This window comes from Triplophysa rosa, linkage group LG4, assembly GCF_024868665.1.
Source record: "Triplophysa rosa linkage group LG4, Trosa_1v2, whole genome shotgun sequence".
NCBI lineage: Eukaryota > Metazoa > Chordata > Actinopteri > Cypriniformes > Nemacheilidae > Triplophysa > Triplophysa rosa.
This window is the reverse complement of record NC_079893.1, coordinates 29,582,717-29,602,841: the sequence shown is the minus strand read 5'-3', so window position 1 is coordinate 29,602,841 and position 20,125 is coordinate 29,582,717. Positions and strand designations below refer to the sequence as shown.

Genomic DNA, 20,125 nt, shown 5'->3' with positions numbered 1-20,125 from the left:
CAGCACAAGGTCATTAAGAGTGTGTGTGTGTGTGTGTGTGTGTGTGTGTGTACGTGTGCGAGCGAGATAATAAAAGCAGCACGCGGGTCATTAGGAGTGTGTGTTCAGTTGGTTCCCATGCTCGCATCTAAAGCTGGACAGCAGGGCCGGGCTCACACACACACATTATGGCACACGCCTGTTGACTGATGCACAAAAAAAGTGTGTGACATTAACGTGGCCCGGTGCCCCTCGACACACCCTCTGGCTTTTCTCAGCCCCCCACCCGTATTCTCCCTTTTCTTTCTTTTGGCAATCTCTCTCTATCCGTCCGTCCCTCCCCAGCTTAGAGGCCTGTGTTTCATTGAGACTTTTCCCCTTCTAATCATTTTTACCCATCAGATGATCCGGCCCCTGTTTCACACGCAGACTATAAAGATAGAGTCCTCCCCCCTACACGCACACACACACACTCACGCTGCTGGTCCTTAGGGAAGCCATTCGAAGCTTTGTGTTTAGAGACACATCTGCGTCAATACTCGTGGCCGAGCTTGTACACACACACACAAACATTGGGAATCTTACAAAAATATGTTCAGGTCATACTTCGGCCCAAAATCGAAAGAACGAGTTAATTAGATTTGGCATGAAAAGCGTATTTTGCGGTTTTGCTTTGAGACTTTGACAAGAAAAATCTGGGTGTTAACTACACATCATGCATACATAATTCACAATTCAAATGTTTTTTTTTTCAGAATATCTGAAGGATCCTAAATTTTCGTAACGCAAAATATTTCCTTTGCTTTTCAGTGGTTTTAGGATGAAGTGTGACCAGATTCCTTAAAGGTTTTGTAAGAACATGTCCACACTTGTGCACACTAACACTATCACACACACACACACACACACACTGATAAGCTTTTAATAGATTCGGAAAATCTTTATTGTCCACACATGTGGAAATTCGTTTTCAGCCTCACAATAACACACACCACAAATACATAGATATAGATATTAGAATTGATGGTTCACTCAAAAAATAACAATTCTGTCACATTTATTCAAAACCTGTATACTCTTTCCTCTGTAAAACACACAAGTAGATATTTCGAGAATTGTCTCAGTGGTTTTGTGTCCATACAACGGGAGTCAATGCGAGCCAATATTGTTTGGTTATCAACGTTTTTCTAAATATCTTCTTTTGTGTCCTGCAGAATAAAGAAAGTCACACAGGTTTGGAATGGCATGAGGGTGAGTAAATAATGAACACATTTTCATTTTTGGTTACACTAAGTCAATATATGTGCGAGAGGTGTGTGTTTATGTGTGTACGTGTAAGCGTCGGTAGCAGTGCTTATCTGGTCATAATCTGACGGGTGTTTGATGGACTCAACAAATGTGTTTCAGCCTCTGTGTGTGTGTGTTGATCAGGGGCGCAAGGATCCTTTGATGCCGTGATATACGCGTGTGTGTGTGTGTGTGTGTGTGTGTGTGTGTGTGAGGGCGGCTGCCAGGGTCAGCTCTGTCCTGGGAAAGTTGAGCTCTCCATTTAAATCAGCACATAGTGGGACCTTCTGGTGGCTGCGCGAGCGGACGGGTGGACAGATGGTACCAGCTCATAGCTGCAGATTCACTGCGAACTCAACCCGCATTTAGAGAGAGAGAGAGATGGGGAGGGGTAAGGAGGAGCAATTTACCAATTAATCAGATAAATAGAGACATTTTTACTATAATTACTGAAACACTTTTTTTGAAAAAGATGTCATCATACGCTCCTAGCATCACCAAATGAAATAAAACACTAAATAATCGCCAACATTTTCAAACAGGTTATCTGAATGCTCCCTCAACAAAAAATATTATTTTTGATACTGGTTGAACACAATGGGTTACGGAAACCAAACCACCTGTCATTTAACTCATTCTAAAATTCTGGTACAAAACAACAATCTGTAGCATCCGGACACCCCACAACACATCTGGCCAACAGGTTTCCACAACAACATCAGCTTCATCATCATTTCCCTGGGCAGAAATGCCAAGCCAGGTCTCTCACATCACCACTCCCACGTGACATCCTCCATCCTTCACATCATTTATCACTTGACCTCATATTTAAACCAAGAGATATTTGTGGGCTGTCATTTCTCATGTTAATCTTTCACTGTCACTCGAGCACTACCTGAGGATGTTCTCTTATAAAACGTACTTTCATCTACACACAAACTTAAGTTGAAATACATCTACAATTCAAATATAACGACAACGAAAGAATCAAAAATACGTATTTAACTCCTAAGAGAGAAATATCCTCCAGTTCTGAGATAAGAAGTGACGGGGGTCACAGCGCGCATGTGTCGTGGATTAATCCGTTTACGGCAGTAGATGCGCCTCTGTCAATCAAGCAGATCGGGGAGCGCGCGCGAACTTGAGAGAGCTAGAGAGAACGCAGCAGGTGCGCGCGGGGTTTCAAACATTTATAGCGTATTACAGTTAAATAAATTGTATTTAAGAAATCATGTAAGGAATAGTCTCGACAAAGTCGCGTTTAGTTACGGGGAAACGCAATGCCATCGCGGGATGAGAATGAACCTGTGAATGAAGACGGCGGCGCGCCTCCGGTTCCACCGAGAGCGACTCTTCTGCGGGACGCGCGGGCACCCGTGCCCGTACCTGTGCACAAGGTGAAGTGTGTGCTGGTCGGGGATGGGGCTGTGGGTAAAACCAGTCTGGTCATCAGCTACACGACAAACGGTTATCCGGCTGAACACATCCCCACTGCCTTCGATCACTTTACAGGTAAGACGCACGTGCTTGTATAGGTTTCATATGTGTAAACTATGGCACTGTTTTTGGGCAGTCAATTCGTTTTTATTGTGTAAGATGAAAATGTTCAGGATGACACGCGTAATCTATAACGTAAGTAAAACTGATTACGTTACAGTTATGTGCGTAGCATGTCACGTGACATTATTTTATGGGAAAATGTTATCACAGACCGACAGACCGTTGCTGGCAAATTTAAGTTTTCCCCAATATAAAATTGGATATAACTGCATATTAAACAAAAAAGGAATTAAAAATATAAATACTTTAACAATTTTAAATGATTCCGTTGATGTGAGAGATTTCATGCTAAACCTGCATAGAATTTAGTTGTGAAACGTGTGTTGTTGTTAACACGTTATATTGAGGTTTTGTCATAACTTTTTTGACCAAATGGATTAATTAAGAATAAATTAATAAATATTTTAAATATATATAAACATATTTCTCTGTGGCAGCTAAAGTTGTGGTGGATGGGAGACCAGTTCAACTTCAACTGTGTGACATGGCAGGACAGGTGGGTAAACTCTCTCTCTCTCTCTCTCTCTCTCTCTCTCTCTCTCTCTCTCTCTCTCCATCTATCTATCTATCTGCTCTATTGATGGATGGACATACATTTCACATCCTCTCTGTGCTTTGAATGACAGCAATGGGGGGCAGTGGACCAGCGTTTAAATGTAAGCAGGACATGAGATGAGCGCCACCTAGTGTTAGAATTACATGTCTTTATTAAGACTTGTGTTAGTCATTGTGAGTGACAGTGAATCTGTGTTGAGCACACTGTGTACTACTATAATAGTGGTGTCTTGTGTTATGAATAACAAAAAAAGTAAATTTTTATCACATACTTTTTTCTCTCCTGTTCAACAGGATGAGTTTGATCGCCTCCGTCCGCTCTGTTACCGTGACGCTGACGTCTTCCTGCTCTGTTACAGCGTGGTCCTCCCAGTCTCCTTTAAGAACATCACAGACCGCTGGGCTCCGGAAGTCTGTCGTCTCTGTCCAGGAGTTCCCATGATCCTCGTGGGCACCCAGTGTGATTTACGTGAGGATGTGCAGATATTGATCACACTCGCTGACGAGCAGGAGAAACCGGTCAGCACTGATGAAGGCCTCCTGCGCGCCCGCAGCATCGGCGCAGTGGCGTTTGCCGAATGTTCAGCGTTGACGCAGAAGAACCTGAAAGAGGTGTTTGATGCCGCCATCGTGGCGAACATGCGGCATGCTGAGGAGGGGGCGTGGCTGAGGAGAGAAACTTTAAGAGACAAAACACCAGATAAAATCAAACAGCTCTCTGAAACATGGTGGAGAAAATTGAGCTGTTTGGTGTGACACCAGTGAACTTTGCTGATGGGAGACAAACATTTCAATTCTTTGTTGCCTTTGTTTGTACAGTAATTTACAAGACATTCGGCTCACAGAACAAAAAAGCTTCTTAAATAGTGATCCCATCTCAATTTGCAAGACATGTTAGATATTGTTAACATTCTTTAAAAGCGTGTGCTATTCAGAGACCTTAAAAATAGGAGATTGCTATTTATATAAAGAGTTTTCTAGTAATATAGAATATATTCATTTATTTATTTTTTTAGGGGTGAATGGGTAGGACCTTATTTAGCCTCACCTGTCATTTGTTGTTCTTGGTTCTGTAGACGTGCGTTTGGATGACGCAGGATTGTTTGTGTCAGATTGGCCCAGTACCTTGCTTTCAGGATTAATTTATCCTGCGGACAGATTGAAGATCAAGACTAGACAACATGAGGACCCAAAGCCTGCGTAACACCTGTTGTTCTATAGACCACTTTACGGCCGACGTCACGCTTACGTCACGGCATTAGCTGGAGGTGGCCAATACAAACCAGCACAGATTCAGCTACATAAGGAGTTTAAAATATCATCTTGTTGTGTTGTTTAGTGCCACAATCGACAGAAAACAGCATCCTATTTGATATTTTAACACACACCTGCTGCCATTTCCAAACAAAAACACTGACGACTGCTGTAGTTAAACACAATAAAACGATCATATGTTTCACTTCAGATTAAAACTACTGTCTTTTGTTGGTGTGGATCATGATTTGTGTCTAAAAATGTCTCACGTATGCCCGCGTCAGAAATTAATTTCTGCTGTGAAGTTCGTGCAAGACAGTTGCTTACATGAAGTTATCAATCTAAATGTAATTTTGATATTTTTGCATCCATCTTTTGAAATCTTGATAATATAATACTGATTTCTGTAATTTTACCAAACAAGATGAAATAGTTTTACCACACAACACGATTATAACACAGAACATGTACTCATATTTGTACTGTTGTTTTCCCAACAAATTTGATGGGAAATCACTTTCTGGAGAAAGAAATAGCCTTTTTGAGTTAAAAGATGTAAGACATAACGGACACAGGAACAAGCTACTTGGTTACCGATTAAAACTGTTGAAAACCACTTGGATTTTTTTGTTGAAAAAATGAAAGGTCTCCGCTTAGATGGCCCAGTCAAAGGCCTCTATGGCCCTAAAGCCTGTAATTGGAGTTCGTTTGTTTGAATCAGCCCTTTACGCTTTTGTCTGCTGTATAATGAAAGATAAGGACTTTGAACAAGCAGACATTATTACCGATATCGCAGAATAACAAATACATTCACAATGACGCTTGCATACACTTCAAGCGAGTGGAACACAATCGAGTTAGTCTGTCTGCATTTTATCAAACAAATTCATAAATTATTCTACAGTAATAAGTCATTATGTGAAATTATCTATGAAGATTACTCCGTTTTTAGTCAGTTTTAAAGATCATGTTTTTTATTGTGCATTCCAAGTAATATCAATCAAACTACAGCTGGTAATTGTTTTTATTAAGAAAGAAAATAAAAAACACAATAATTTGTGTTTATTTGTAGCCTAATGTGTTTTTGGAAAGTTCATTGCACATCTGTGATCAGTGCTCGTGCTCGTGGTTGTGATTGGACCTGACCTCAGCATCTGATCCGGGATCATGTTAGAGCAACAGATCGACTTCTGTGCTGTAGCCGTACACGTAATGAGACGAGACAGAAGCCACCTGTGGGAATTAAGCAGGCAGATGGTGACTGGTTTCCCCTCGCAGGACGTCTTGACCGCAGCTCCCACCTGCTGCAGAAATCACACAGAAACACCAGCACAACAACAGGCTGAGAGCTGCTAAAGACCTGCCACCTGTGTGTGTGTGTGTGTGTGTGTGTGCGTGCGTGCGTGCGTGCGTGCGGAGATAATAAACCAGACATGTGCGTGTGCGTGTGTGTGTGTGTGTGTGTGTGTGTGTGTGTGCGCGCGCGTGTGTGTGTGTGCGCGCGCGTGTGTGTGTGACCGTTAATCCAGACGTGAATTAAAATCACACACTAGACAGCAGTTTGAGAACTTTTAAACTGACGCTAATTGCTTCTAATTACTTGCGTTTCAAATGACACAATGGCTCATTTGTTAAAATGGCCCTTAAAAATAAAAAGGTGTTATAACAAGTGTTTTGCAGCAAAGCCACAGCAGGACCATTTTTGGTTCTCCAAAGAACCTTAGTTAAAAGTTCTTAAAAAATGTTGAAAGTTCCTTTTAAACAGGTGAAAATAGCCAATATAATATTTTGTAAACAATAGGTGCAAAAATGCCAATTTATCTAAGAAATGTACTGTCTAGAGGTTATTTCGTGGATACAATTTGGAAATCCTCTACATTTTGAGATGGAACTCCATTACCCCTTGTAGTGTTGTAGTTGAGACCAGCTCATTCGAGTCCGAGTAAAGACCGAGTCCAGAGAGGGTCGAGTCCGAGGCAAGTCCGAGTCCTGGACAAGAGGTCTGAGACAAGACCTATAGAAATCTTCAAGACTATGTTAAATGTTTGGTGGAAACAATAAAACTGGCACCGAGCTCATAGAGTGCATTAACTATACCATGGCATGTACTGTACACTGTGTTTTATTTACTTAGACTGATATTAGTTTAAAAATATTATTAGTTGAGGGAAAAAAAGGCCACATAGTAAGTGTTGTAACGGTAATTTTATTACAATTATGACTTCCCCCTGACCAAAGATATGTCTAAAAGACGTCTTTTCTGCATCTCTCGATGTTTATGACGTTTTCTGAACGTCTGATATTGACGTACAGGGGACCTTTGTACAATGTAAAAACTGGTTCAAATCTGGAGTTTATCAGACTACTTTCAGTTTTCACATGGAAATAAATTAAATGAGACTCTGAGTTGAATGATTTGAATGCAGTAAGATAGCAAAGCAACCATTAAAATAATGATAATTGCTTTAAATCAATATCAGTTTTGTACCCAAAATAGTCACCATTATTGTGATCAGTGTTTTTCTCTTGATGTCTTTGTGTGTTAAAGTGGTTTAGCAGATTGTGAATATATTAATTCCTAAAAAATCACAGTATCGAAACACAAATCCACAGAGCTGACACATTAATAAACCAAACTCAATTATTAACAGTGATCCAAACAACTTCAAATTGTATACATTACCATTCAGAAGTAATCATTTCTTTGCCACAACTAATGTATTTTAACACAGTTATGGCTGAAGGAAACCTGATTTAACATTAAAATAGAAGAGCCAAGAGCTCAACTAAAGCTAAAAAAGATCACAATAATGGTGATTTTTGCAGGTACAAAATACTGATTCAATGCAATGAACATTGACAAATCATCCATTTTTAACCTTGATTCAATGGTTGCTTGCTATCTTACTGCATTCAAATCATTCAGCTCAGTTTATTTCAAAGAGTCTCGCTTCATTTATTTCCATGTGTAAATTGAAACTAGTCCGATAAACTCGAAATTTCAACCAGTTTTTACTTTGTACAGACTGGACATCAATATTAGACAATCAGGAGACGCCATGAAAAGCCGTAGAAACAACTTTCATTTTTGGCTCATAGGGACGTCTTTTCAATGTATTTAATATTTTTGATGGACTCAGGCATCCAACTCCAAACATGTTCGAGACCGAGTCAAAATGCACACAAGTCCATGACAAGACCAAGACCATTAAAATAGGGTCTCAAGACCGAGTCTCGAGACTTCAACACTGCCTTGAAATTCACAGCGATGCAAAAGAAAAAACATTTTTGGTTCCACAAAGAACCATTCAGACAAAGGTTCCTCTCTTTCTTACTTTTTTACAATCTGAAGAACCTTTTTTTGCCACAAAGAACCTTTTTTGAAACAGAAGGCCAAGGTTCTTCAAGTGTTAAAGGTTCTTTATGGAACCAAAAGGTTCTTCAATGGCATCAAAGAACCTTTTGAAGCCCCCCTTTTTTAAGAGTGCACACAGCCGTCGGCCAAAGAGCCTTCAGGAAACTTTATTTCGTAGGTTTCACCTGTAGAGGGCGACGTTGAGTTAAATCTTGTAACTCATGGTAAACCCGCTGAACAAGAGTTCTCTGATAGTGGAGACAGGCTGGATCTCCATGTTTTAAATTACCAATAGTCTTTAGTTCCTTACTATATTGTTGATAAAAAATACAGTTTACCTTTAAATAATCAGCTGTCTCAACTCATTCCAGTCAAGAAGGGGGGCTGGTGGAAACTAAGGGTTAATAGTCTTAATACACAGTAACCCAACCTTCCAGAATCCCTGTTATTTAAAAAAGTTTGTTATTGTAAAGAGAAAGGTAAGAAAGAGGGGTAAGTTGCTTATCAGCCCTTCAAAAGTTTGTAATCACTTGATGCATTTTTTATATTAATTTTTAATTTGAAGGCATACGTCTGAATGTTTGAGATAAGTTATGTGGAGAAGAATATAACTGTGACTTGTCATAATACATTGGACTGATGAACAATTTTGAAAATAAAATGATAGAGTGGTAAAAAGTGGATTATAACTTGATGCAAAAACAGTTTGAACATTGCTCTGCTCAGAATTGGGCTTTCCAAAATGTGGGGAAAATATTAAGAAAATAATGAGAAGTGATCCTAAACTTTGGACATGTGTAGTGAATCTATGCAAATACACGTTAGATAAAAAATCGAATAAAAATATACTTCGATTGATTTGTGTCGGATGATGGAACGGCTCCGTTGCTATGTCAAGCCGTTCTGACAGCTGTGATCACGCGTAATGCGCACTGGCGCGAGACAACTCACAGCTGGCCCACAGGTGCGCAGCGCTAAGACACGCGGCTCCATGCAGGCGGGACCCGTGTGATGTACACTAAAGTGCTTCAGATCTGGATAGACAGCGGCTGACACACGTTTAGCACATGTGGAATAACGTCAGAGGGTCGACACAACAGCTGCTGTCATCTCTAATCTGGGTTTCTCCATCTGCAACAGTTGCTTCATGTTTGAATAATGCAAGTTCTTATTTACTTATACTAAATTTGAGATGCTTCATGCCGTAGAAAAAAACATTTGTTGTTGATTTAACTCTTTCTATAAGGCATCAGTCTTGCAGCAGATCTAAAACATTCCTTCATATGCAGTTGTAATTGTGCATTGGTAACCTGATTACAGAAGATTACAGACCCTTCCTAGCGGATGGTGGAGATCAGAAAAGACAGGTGTGCTACAGAAGCAGCTGTTCAACTGGTGTCTGGTTAATGGTCTTTGTAAACATCTCCCACGATCCGCTGAGTAATGAAGGAGATGAAGGAGATTTAACACACGTGTCTTAGGTTTCCAACTTCTGAGCTCTTAAAAAACTCACAGATGTACCACAAACAGCTTCTGTTGTGATAACAATCAATAAAAGTACTGCGTAAACACATTAGCAAGACAAACAGGGAACAGTGTTTTGGTGATGCACACTTTCTGGCACGGCTCAAACTAAAACACACGCTTCTGTCCTGTGTGTATCACAGACGTGCAGCTGTCAGTGAGATTAGACAGTTAGCAGGTGTCTATTTATAGTGTTGGTTAAACGGATCTCAATGGCATGTTAGCAGCTCTCATCTTGGTCTTTAATAGCCAATAACAAAACAAAGACTTACACGACATCATCCAGACCTGTGTGCTGTCTGTCAGCGTGGCCAGACTGAACCGCAGCTGGTCTCAGATGTAGAAAGACACTTTGGCACAGTGCCGTGGATGGCTGTCATGGTCTAAATACGGCACCTGGCAGTTTAGATGTTGGGTAATAGCTGGACTGATTGGGGGAAGAACTGTTTCAATGTGAACAGTTCAGCCAAAAATAAAAATGTTGTATGTAGTAACAGATTTTTAATGAATATTGCGATAAGATGTGTGAACCGATCATTTCAAGGGCACCGGATGTTACTCAAACATAGTTTATTCACAGCAAAGCATTCAGTGTTTTTTGTGTCTTGCAGATGAAAATATATCTACCTGCGCATGTTCTCATGTACAAATACAGTGGTTTAAAATGTAAACATTGCTAGAAAATAAACAGGTCAATACAGCATATTCCATTCAAGAGTGTCATTGTGAGTAACGATAAACAAGTTTCCATTGTGAAACTGCAAGCAAGAAAATAACAAATAAATAGACGATTCATACAAAAGTCCAGATGCTAAGCTATTTAAAAATGAAAATTCTGCCATCATTTATTACCACCTTTATAAACTCATATAATTAGCTTTTCTTGATTCCTTGAAACTTTTTAATGAATCTGTTGATATAATTCATAAAACCAGTCTAAATGATTCAACAAATGCGACTGACCCAGTCAGGGTTACTAAGGCAATCTGGAATAATAAAGCTGGAAAGGCTCTCATTAATTGTAATTGGATGAAAAAGACATTTTGGAATAACATGGTGAGAAAATGATGACAGAATTAAATTTTGGGGTGAACTGTCCCTTAAGACCAAAACAATGTGTGAGGTTTATATAAAGCGTCAAGACTCGTTCAAAGCAAATCCAGTGCAGATCAGAAACATTTGAAACACAGAATAAATAAAGCAAAATATATACAGGTGCCCCACTACCCCACATTATGCATTTTCATTCAGATGTCTAACAATCTTTAAAAGAATATACAGTGTAACAAATAAACTTGATGCATTATAATGCAGACAGTTGCAATGTCTGGTATAATCACATTCAGAAACAAGAATCAAGTGATTGCCTTCATCTAGCCCTCAGTTTGAAAGAAAAGTGATTTACTGGTGATAACTGGTGAGGCAAATGTGAAAGAATTCTCCTCCTTACAAAATACGTTTCACATTACACGTTGACTTTGAAACAGCACTGCACTTCTAACAGCTTTCAAACACAACTCATTGGTCATGTAACCAAATAAACACAAACCAAACATCAATCACATTAAAACATTTAAAGCAATGGAACGCAATGATTTAGACTGTTACAAATGTGCTCGGGTCTTGTCTCTCTGTTAATTGTTTGGTCCACTTATTATTAAATCTGTTTCAAACAAGCAAAAAACGACAAATAAAAACGAATTAGGATTTTTCTATACTTTATACTAGCCTATATTATGAATTTTCCTTGATGCCTAAAATGTATCAAATTATTTGCCAGGAGGATAAGAAACAAACTTGTCAATTTGTTTTGTTTTAAATATTTTAAGTGGGACATCAGATAAAAATTGAGATTAGAAAAATGATCAAATATAGAACTGGAAATAAAATGTAACAAAAATGTGAACAGAAGCAAGATATGAATATTTAATGTATGAAAATACATCACAATACCCAATGTGTTTCGGTTCAAGATTAAAATGTTTGGTCCTTCTATGCATTCATGAGAAAGTGACTAGCCGTTCTCCAAAAAATATGCAATTATCGTTATTTTAATGAGTAATTTATTATACATTTCATATTTTCCTTCTCTTATCATATTTATAGACGGTTTCAAAGTGACAACATAAACAAACGTTGCCTGACCCACAGTTAACTTCCGGTACACATTCACAAACAATATGTGAGTGGCTGTAGATTATTTCTGATAACAAGCAAAAGAAACAGAGAAGAACCGTTGGATGGCTAAACTTGCTCTCTAATATTTTGAACCTAGACTGCGATACCAAGCTCAACCGCTAGATGTCAATGTACCATGCGGTTTCTTAATAATAATAATTGTTTAATTAATACAATGAACATACAACAAATCTTTATTTAATACAATTATTATACAGTAAAATAATAATATAAATGAATATTACCATACATTAAATAAAATATAAATAGTTACATATTAGACACTAGCCAAACACAAACCGGAAGTCCACTGGGGGTCAGTCAGGGTGCGCGTCCGATGAAACGGTCTATACAAATATAAGAATCCTTCAGGGACTGCCCATCTGAATAACTGTTTTAAAATCATTCTGTAGTGCTGGTTTGAGATCTGTTACCTGAATTCCTCACATCCTCAATTATAGTCTAAAGGCGAAACTGATCCTGGATCAGTCGTCTACCTAAGTCGAGCAGAGAAGCATCGCATGTACTCGGTCATCCATCGTCCATCCCCAATGCTCAGCTGTGAGCGGCGACACTTCTCCAGGTCAGCAGACCTCGCCCTACGCTGATCTGATCCTCTCCCGCGCTTTTCGGACTCCCGTCTCGTCTGCACACCCACGTCAGCCCGGTGAACCTGCATCAAAAAGATTTGAGTCTTATTTTGAGTTCCATAGAATTCATATGACAGAATTTGAACTATTTTTTTAACGTCCAAAGATCTATCATGTCACGTTAACCTATTAAACCTTGGTACACTAGAGAAGGTAATCTAGCTCTAGCTACGGGATATTACTTCACAACGCTGAATAATTCACCTCTTCCACATGCCGTGTCAGATATCGGATGGAGTTTCATTTCATCGATTCGCACACCACAGTTTAGTCACACCAGGTTTCCCTTGCGGTTACACTTCAAAATTTCCCTCCATGTATAATTGATTTACATCTTGTCTGTTACAGACATGTTCGTGTTCCTTCCAGCTAATAGCGGCACCATTTCTAGATTCTATTTAGACTGGTTGAACCATACCCTGATAGCACACATACATCTGGTTTACGTCTATTTGACGTCTGCATTTACATCTGCAAGACATCTACAATACATCGTTTGCTCATCTGCAATACGTCTCGGAGATGTCTGCTGTCAGACGTCATATAGACATCTAGAAGATGTCTGTAAGATGTTTATGATTTACATAATGGATGTACAACAGCTCTTTCTAAGATGTTTAGCAGATGCTTTTAAGCAGCAGATCTCCAGATCTTTAGCAGACGTATTACAGACGTTCAGACGTCTCCGAGACGTATTGCAGATGAGCAAACTATGTATTTAAGATGTCTTGCAGATGTAAATGCAGACGTCAAATAGACGTAAACCAGATGGATTGTGCTATCTGGGTACACGGTTTCGTCCGGTTCTAGATTTCATTCTCAACATATGATACACACAGAAAGTCTGGGTTCCAGTCCTCACCTCTCCAGCGGACACAGACGCTCTCATGTTTGGTGTCTGTCTGTTCCTGGTCTCAATATGATTTTCTGCCCAGTCGTGCCGGATAAAAGAGCGTCTGTTCTCACAGTTGGACGTCCGCTGGTTGGTATTGCCAGGCGGTTGGCTCTTCGCTCTGGATGACTTTCTCAACGCGGATAGATGTGATGTATCACTGTCCAGGTCCTTATCAGGATAGCGTGGTTCTAAACGAGTTGTTCGCTGTCTGGGACGGCGTTTTGGAATGGATTCCGATGGTCCGTTGGCAGTTTTAAAACCGTTTTCTTTGATGAAAGGCAAAGAAAACCGAAACATGTAATAACATGCCATTTTCCACAATGAAATCACACCATAATAACAGTGCACTAATTTACCCCAAAATGTTTCAGTCAACCAGCAAGTGGAAAAATGATGATGGCATGTTCACATAATATGTTAACCTACCCAAAGGAGGCAAGCCGTCCACAGTACTAGCATCCGTATGAATGTCACCATTCACTTGTGGCTTCAAGGAGTTCAGAACCTCGGCTTTCTCGTTCCTAGACTCTGAAGATGATGTGTGATGCTTGCCGTTCGACACATCTACCTCATTCAGCTTCGGACTGGACCGTCCGCTCGACTCGGACCCGCTGTCCCAGCCATCCACGAACAGCGGTCTGTGTGTTTGTTCCATCACCCGCCGGCTCAGCCTGTATTTCAAGGAGTCCTCGTAACATTTCGAGAACGTCTCCCACTTCGGATCCCGGAACTTCTTCATGTATTCCGTATTCCGGACCTTCCCGAACACGATGCTGTTATTGCCAGACATTTGGCCCCGGTTGAATTAGTGACCTAAATGATAAACAGAAGACAATGTAATACCACACGCATAATAAAGCAGGCATGCCAATGCACCTGTGCCTACTTGACTCTTAGTCACCATTTGTTGCAATGCTCCTGGTAGCATACATTAGTAGTATACTTCGTAGTATACACATACCAACGATATTCGCAGTGTAAATCGATCGACAGCCTTACCTTATATGAAGGGATGTGTTTTGTTATTCTCGTTTTCCGGAGTAGGTTACAACCCTGCGCTTACATTATTTATTTATATTGTTTACATAATACATAAGCCGATGCCCTATCCTTAAAACGGACATTTGCTTAGGTTTGCTTTTAAACAGGTTTATCCTGTGATTCACACAATGAGACGATGTTGCGTCTTAATATGACGTCTTGTTATTGCGAGTATTTTTACGCATGATATCATAATTCAATAACATAAATAAAAACATCATCATTTCTGAGGGAAATCACCGATCGACAAATGTATTAACGTTAAGTGAAACCAGTTGGTTACAGAGTCATCGCAGTATGTTTACAGGTCTCTCTTTACCTGTTCTCAGTATGTAGGTAAATATTGACGTATACAGTAAATATAAGCGCTTACCCACTCAGCGTTTTTTCAACGCTTATGTTAGAGAAGGAAGGGGAGCATCTTTATTTGTATATCCGTATCAGTCTCCTATACATCTGCACATTTTTCGACTGCTGCGTACTAGAAAAACAACCCTCCCCATACCTTATATTACGACTGATATTACAGCGTCCGTGATTTACAGTGCGCATGCGCCCATCATCATACTAGGACTGAGGCGAAGCCAGTTCAGCGTCTGACAACCTACTTTGCTCCCGTGGGTCATTACGTGTTATTTCTTTAAATATTCTTTAATCTTATTTCACAATTTTGTTGTATTTGGGAAATGGCATATTATTCGTATAGTAATAGAGGTAACGCACATTTCCTGTCATTACAAGCATTTATTCAACGCACGAGCAGTGACTTCCTCTCTACCTGAGGAAAAGAAGCGGGAATATATTACCTCATACAAAAGGCAGTTTTAACAAATAAAAAACGGATCCCCGCATGCTTTCTTCTGTTGTCTAAAGTTAAAGTTATGAATGTGAACAGTATTTTCGTTTGTTACAAACAGTTGTGGGGGGGGGGGGGATTCAGTAGTATGAAGGTGTAAAGAATTAGGTTATATTATTGTTAAATTTCCCTTTACTTAGACTGTTTTAAAAGTGTAACTTGTACAATTTAAAATACTACTAGATTCTGAGCTAAAGATGAAAAAACGGTATAGTATAACTAGTAAATTGTAGTATTATATGGTAAATTGATCAACTGTATTACAAACTGTAGTTTACAGTACTATAATATTTACTATACTAAGGTTCAAAAACGTAATAATTTTTTTGTTATTTAATAATAAAAGAATTCCACTACAGTTTACTACTAAATAGTATAATTACTATAGTATTCTGTAGTATTAGCTATAGTAAATAGACTTTAATATTCACTATACTTTTACCACAGTTTACTAAGTACTAGAATATTTCTTCATGTGGATCGTTATAGTTATATAGTCCAGCTACGCACCGTTAATTTTCTCATGCAAACTCAACAACCATTAAAGTCCCGGATGGTTTATAGTTGTTGGATTACAGACATAACAAGACCCAATTCAATGTTATACACTTGTAAAAGTGGTTGTGTAAATATTATTTTCTCAGTCTGAGTATGTGGCGTGGCTTACAGTACTGTCTTACGCAAACAGCTACAAGAACAACACTCACTGGAATAAAATATTGACTGACAACTACCATGTTTAAAAACAGATTTCAGCATTTTTATTAGTCTGCTGGTGTGTGATTTGTGTTGGTCTTTGATTGGACAGGGCGTACGTATGGCAAAACGTCACAGGGTTCTCGGGGTAGGGTCCTAAGCTATGGAAGTCTGTAATAAATACATTTTTGTGCAACAGCGGACGCTTGGTATTTCTCCCTTGACGTAGGCATCTTTGTCCCATGTTTTGAACTGCTTGCTCCTACATCAAGCAATTGTAAAAGTGTCATTACACAAATAACAACTGTAGAAAACTGTCCTGAATAGTCCACAGGAGCAACGTAACCTCGCTTGGTTCCTGAGCAGGAGGCAGCCGTAACGTGGTAGGCCGAGCCGGGCGCTTAGAAGCACTTGCGGTGGACGATGCTGGGGCCGGCCTCATCATATTCTTGCTTGGTGATCCACATCTGCTGGAAGGTGGACAGGGAAGCCAGGATGGAACCGCCGATCCATACGGAGTACTTGCGCTCAGGGGGAGCAATGATCTACAGAGAATCAGAGAATAATAATTTTTACTTAAATTACTAGGCGTTGTATTGTAAGTCTTGGATTTCTGTATTATTGACCCCGTTACCTTAATCTTCATTGTGCTGGGAGCCAGGGCTGTGATCTCTTTCTGCATACGGTCAGCGATACCGGGGTACATTGTGGTACCACCAGACAGGACGTTGTTGGCATAAAGGTCTTTCCTGATGTCAATATCACACTTCATGATGCTGTTGTAGGCGGTCTCATGAATGCCGGCAGACTCCATACCTTTGTAAGTGTTACATGACATTTAAAAACTAAAATACTCACAAGACTTTAATGTAATAAAATGGCAACACACAACTAGGGTTTGTTTTCAGACATACCAATGAAGGAAGGCTGGAAGAGGGTCTCAGGGCAACGGAAACGTTCGTTACCAATGGTGATAACTTGACCGTCAGGAAGCTCGTAGCTCTTCTCAAGGGACGAAGAGGAGGCTGCGGTGGCCATCTCGTTCTCGAAGTCCAGTGCGACATAGCACAGCTTCTCCTTGATGTCACGCACAATCTCACGCTCGGCTACGTTGGACACCACATCAAAAGTGTGTTAACTTTGTACTACATATACGTATGTACTACGCAAGTCAGTAGAAATTAACTAGCTACACACCTGTTGTCACAAAAGAGTATCCACGCTCAGTCAGAATCTTCATCAGGTAGTCTGTCAGGTCACGGCCAGCCAAGTCCAAACGCATGATGGCGTGGGGCAGAGCGTAACCCTCATAAATGGGCACATTGTGGGTCACACCATCACCAGAATCCAGTACAATACCTAAAACCAGCGAGGAACAAAAAATCAGTCAGCTAGAGCAAACCAAAAGGTACATACGCATTTCTTAACACAATAAAAATGCTTAGCTACACATTTATAATCATAATTGTGTTGAATTCTATCCTTTGCAGAATTAGGCAAGCACACAGGGGGATGTCTTACCGGTGGTACGTCCAGAAGCGTACAGGGACAGGACAGCCTGGATGGCCACGTACATGGCGGGGACGTTGAAGGTCTCAAACATGATCTGAGTCATCTTCTCACGGTTAGCCTTGGGGTTCAAGGGGGCCTCTGTGAGCAGGGTGGGGTGCTCCTCAGGGGCAACGCGGAGCTCGTTGTAGAAGGTGTGGTGCCAGATCTTTTCCATGTCATCCCAGTTGGTGATGATGCCGTGCTCGATGGGGTACTTCAGGGTAAGGATACCTCTCTTGCTCTGAGCCTCGTCTCCAACGTAGGAGTCTTTCTGACCCATGCCAACCATCACACCCTGGAGAATAGAGCAAAGAGATCTATGTTTATCGCAAGGCAACCTATAAAACGGTCTGCCTTTTTCACCACTAAATATATTTAAAAAAAAAGAGAATATCTGTCTGTACCTGGTGACGAGGGCGACCGACGATGGAAGGGAAGACAGCCCTGGGGGCGTCATCACCGGCAAAGCCAGCTTTCACCAGACCTGAGCCGTTGTCGCACACCAAAGCTGTAGTCTCTTCGTCGTCACACATGTTGATCGGTTCTAAGAAAAGACAAAGCCGAGGCAAAAATGAAGCTTCTGTGGTAGAAAAACATACAACAAAGAGTATATACAATTTCTTTAGAAACCTAAAATCATTATCATTCATTTATGGAAACCAAAATTCAAAACTAGTACCTTCATTTCTTCTAAAAATGTAAAGTTGATACAGTAGCTTTCACTTTATCCAACACAATACATTATTTTTTACACATATAAACATTAAATGTGCTTTTAATGGAACATTAACGCTATTTGTCACCGCAATAAATAGATAAAAGTGTATTTAGGTTGGTCTTGAAGCACAGTGAAACATTACATAGACAAACAACATTAAACAGGAGGACTTTAAAGGAAATGCTCAAATAAAAAGATGGCTAACTAATGTATTAGTTCAGGTTTTTGTCTTCCACTTCAAACACATTTTAAAATAATCTTCTTTTTATTCTTATACTTATCTATTAGTTTTTCAAGCTTTTAATGGCCGTTTTTTATATAGTATTATCACTGTTTGTCAATAGTTTCTATGTAAAGCACTTTGAATAACCCGTATGAAACGTGCTAGTCCATATAAATAAATGTTCTTTTATCAACTCAATAAAGTTCATCTAAAGTTTAAGTTAAACGAGAAACGAAATCGTAAGGTTCCCGTTCAGATTCGCGGACCTTCACGTACGTCCGCTCCTCAGTCAATCGCATTGCGCGTTCCCGTGTCGCTCGCGCTCTTACCTGTTACTGTTTAGCTATGTAGCTGTTCCTGCTGAGAGACTCAAACGCCGCTGGCTCCTGCTAGTCAATGTCCAGTCTGACCCGCTAGCTTATATACCCGTCCTCTCTTTTACTGCTCCTCGGACAACCATTAAGGAATGTCCATGCATTCATCTGGAATTCTTCCCGATCCTCGACCATATTTGGGCGTCGCGCGGGGGGCGCCCGGGACGATCCATATATGGCGCTCGGGACCCCGAACACCACCGGGCGGGTGCAGGGCCGTGTAAGGCGAGTCCAAGGCTGTGACCCACACGCATCCGATCTATGCACTACACGAATGCACATGAAGTCAGGAGACGCTTTTGTGTCTCAGTAAGGGCATGACAGTAGGACATGCTTCAGTAATAAAAATGTCTGCATAATATATGACCAAATTCTTTCTTCGGTGAAGCAGTTCTTTCAGATAAAGTGATTAGATGGACAACAACTGAAACAATAATTATTTTCCTAATATAGAAGTGGCCACAATGACCTGAATTTGCTTAATTGTGTTTCATAAAAATAAAAAAAACAGTATCTGGTATAGCGGCTTGTAGTCACTCAATAGGATTGCATGGGTGTCCCATACAAAGGCACAGATTCAGCAGATCCACAAAAGAGCATAGTATACCATAGTATTTACTAAAGCAAATCCTATACTAGTGTTTTTAAGCCTTACTAGTAAATATTAAAGTACACGTTATTTTCAAATTGTAGCTAGTAATTACAGTAAATTGTAGTGTAGTCAATTAAGTATACTATAGTATACTACAATTTTATCCACATCGTCCTATACTTCAATCTAATGTTTTTAACAAAACAATTTACTAAAAACTAAACAACGTACTGTGTTTTAACCTTAAATTTACAGTCTTTAGATACAGGTTGGCATTATATTCTCTGTTTGGATTCTGCAGTAATGATAACTGCAAATATATCACCTTTGACCTCTTAGCAAACCCACCAAGCCTTTCAAGAAAAAACATTCTTTTAACGTTTTTCTAATTGTTGCCTTGGAAGACCGCTTGGTTATTAAATTCAATGGTTTCATCTGTCCATCATATACCACTGCATGCATCTGGAGGCTTAATAATATCCCTAAATGCCATTTTACAGTTGAACAAATATTATATTTCCATATTTTACAAGATTCAGAGGCTCCTGCCCCATATAGGGAATCAGAGAAGCTTCTGTGTAGTTTATCACAGTGGACGCCATTAATTTGACCCTCTCTTCCCTATTTTTAGGACCTCAGGAGAGACATTTGTTTCTGTATTAATTCAGCTGCTTTCGTCACACCAGCTGCTGAAGGAAGAAGAGTAACAGTGGGAGGGCCAGACACCAGGAGAGTGAGATGAAAACAATATTTTTTGATTATACAGTTGCCCCAAGTATTTAGACAGTTATGACACTTAAAATATATGTGTTTGCATTAGATATCAAAATATCTAAC

At 39.9% G+C, this 20,125-nt stretch overlaps 3 protein-coding genes across 5 annotated transcripts; 1 reads left to right on the top strand and 2 right to left on the bottom strand.

The window, feature by feature from the left end:
• Positions 1-2,211: 2,211 nt before the first annotated feature.
• Positions 2,212-4,833, top strand: si:ch211-133l11.10 (rho-related GTP-binding protein RhoU). 2 transcript variants are annotated; one of them, XM_057331662.1, is made up of 4 exons: positions 2,212-2,778; positions 3,264-3,322; positions 3,453-3,482; positions 3,676-4,833. In XM_057331662.1, exons 1-4 carry the CDS (start codon positions 2,547-2,549, stop codon positions 4,135-4,137), a joined length of 783 nt encoding a protein of 260 aa, XP_057187645.1. In that variant the 5' UTR covers positions 2,212-2,546; the 3' UTR covers positions 4,138-4,833. The 2 variants fall into 2 exon arrangements, with proteins under 2 accessions (XP_057187645.1, XP_057187646.1); XM_057331663.1 differs by lacking the exon at positions 3,453-3,482.
• Positions 4,834-10,061: 5,228 nt separating this feature from the next.
• ccsapa (centriole, cilia and spindle-associated protein a) lies at positions 10,062-14,815 on the bottom strand. Its single transcript, XM_057331863.1, has 4 exons — positions 14,652-14,815; positions 13,664-14,050; positions 13,205-13,503; positions 10,062-12,365 (listed from the first exon to the last, which is right to left on the bottom strand). The coding sequence occupies exons 2-4, from the start codon at positions 14,025-14,027 to the stop codon at positions 12,186-12,188; spliced, it is 843 nt and encodes a 280-aa protein (XP_057187846.1). The 5' UTR covers positions 14,028-14,050; positions 14,652-14,815; the 3' UTR covers positions 10,062-12,185.
• Positions 14,816-15,676: 861 nt separating this feature from the next.
• acta1a (actin alpha 1, skeletal muscle a) lies at positions 15,677-18,909 on the bottom strand. 2 transcript variants are annotated; one of them, XM_057330766.1, is made up of 7 exons: positions 18,652-18,909; positions 17,786-17,925; positions 17,352-17,676; positions 17,028-17,189; positions 16,745-16,936; positions 16,465-16,646; positions 15,678-16,375 (listed from the first exon to the last, which is right to left on the bottom strand). In XM_057330766.1, exons 2-7 carry the CDS (start codon positions 17,912-17,914, stop codon positions 16,232-16,234), a joined length of 1,134 nt encoding a protein of 377 aa, XP_057186749.1. In that variant the 5' UTR covers positions 17,915-17,925; positions 18,652-18,909; the 3' UTR covers positions 15,678-16,231. The 2 variants fall into 2 exon arrangements, with proteins under 2 accessions (XP_057186750.1, XP_057186749.1); XM_057330767.1 differs by lacking the exon at positions 18,652-18,909 and having other exon boundaries at positions 15,677-16,375; positions 17,786-17,921.
• Positions 18,910-20,125: the final 1,216 nt, after the last annotated feature.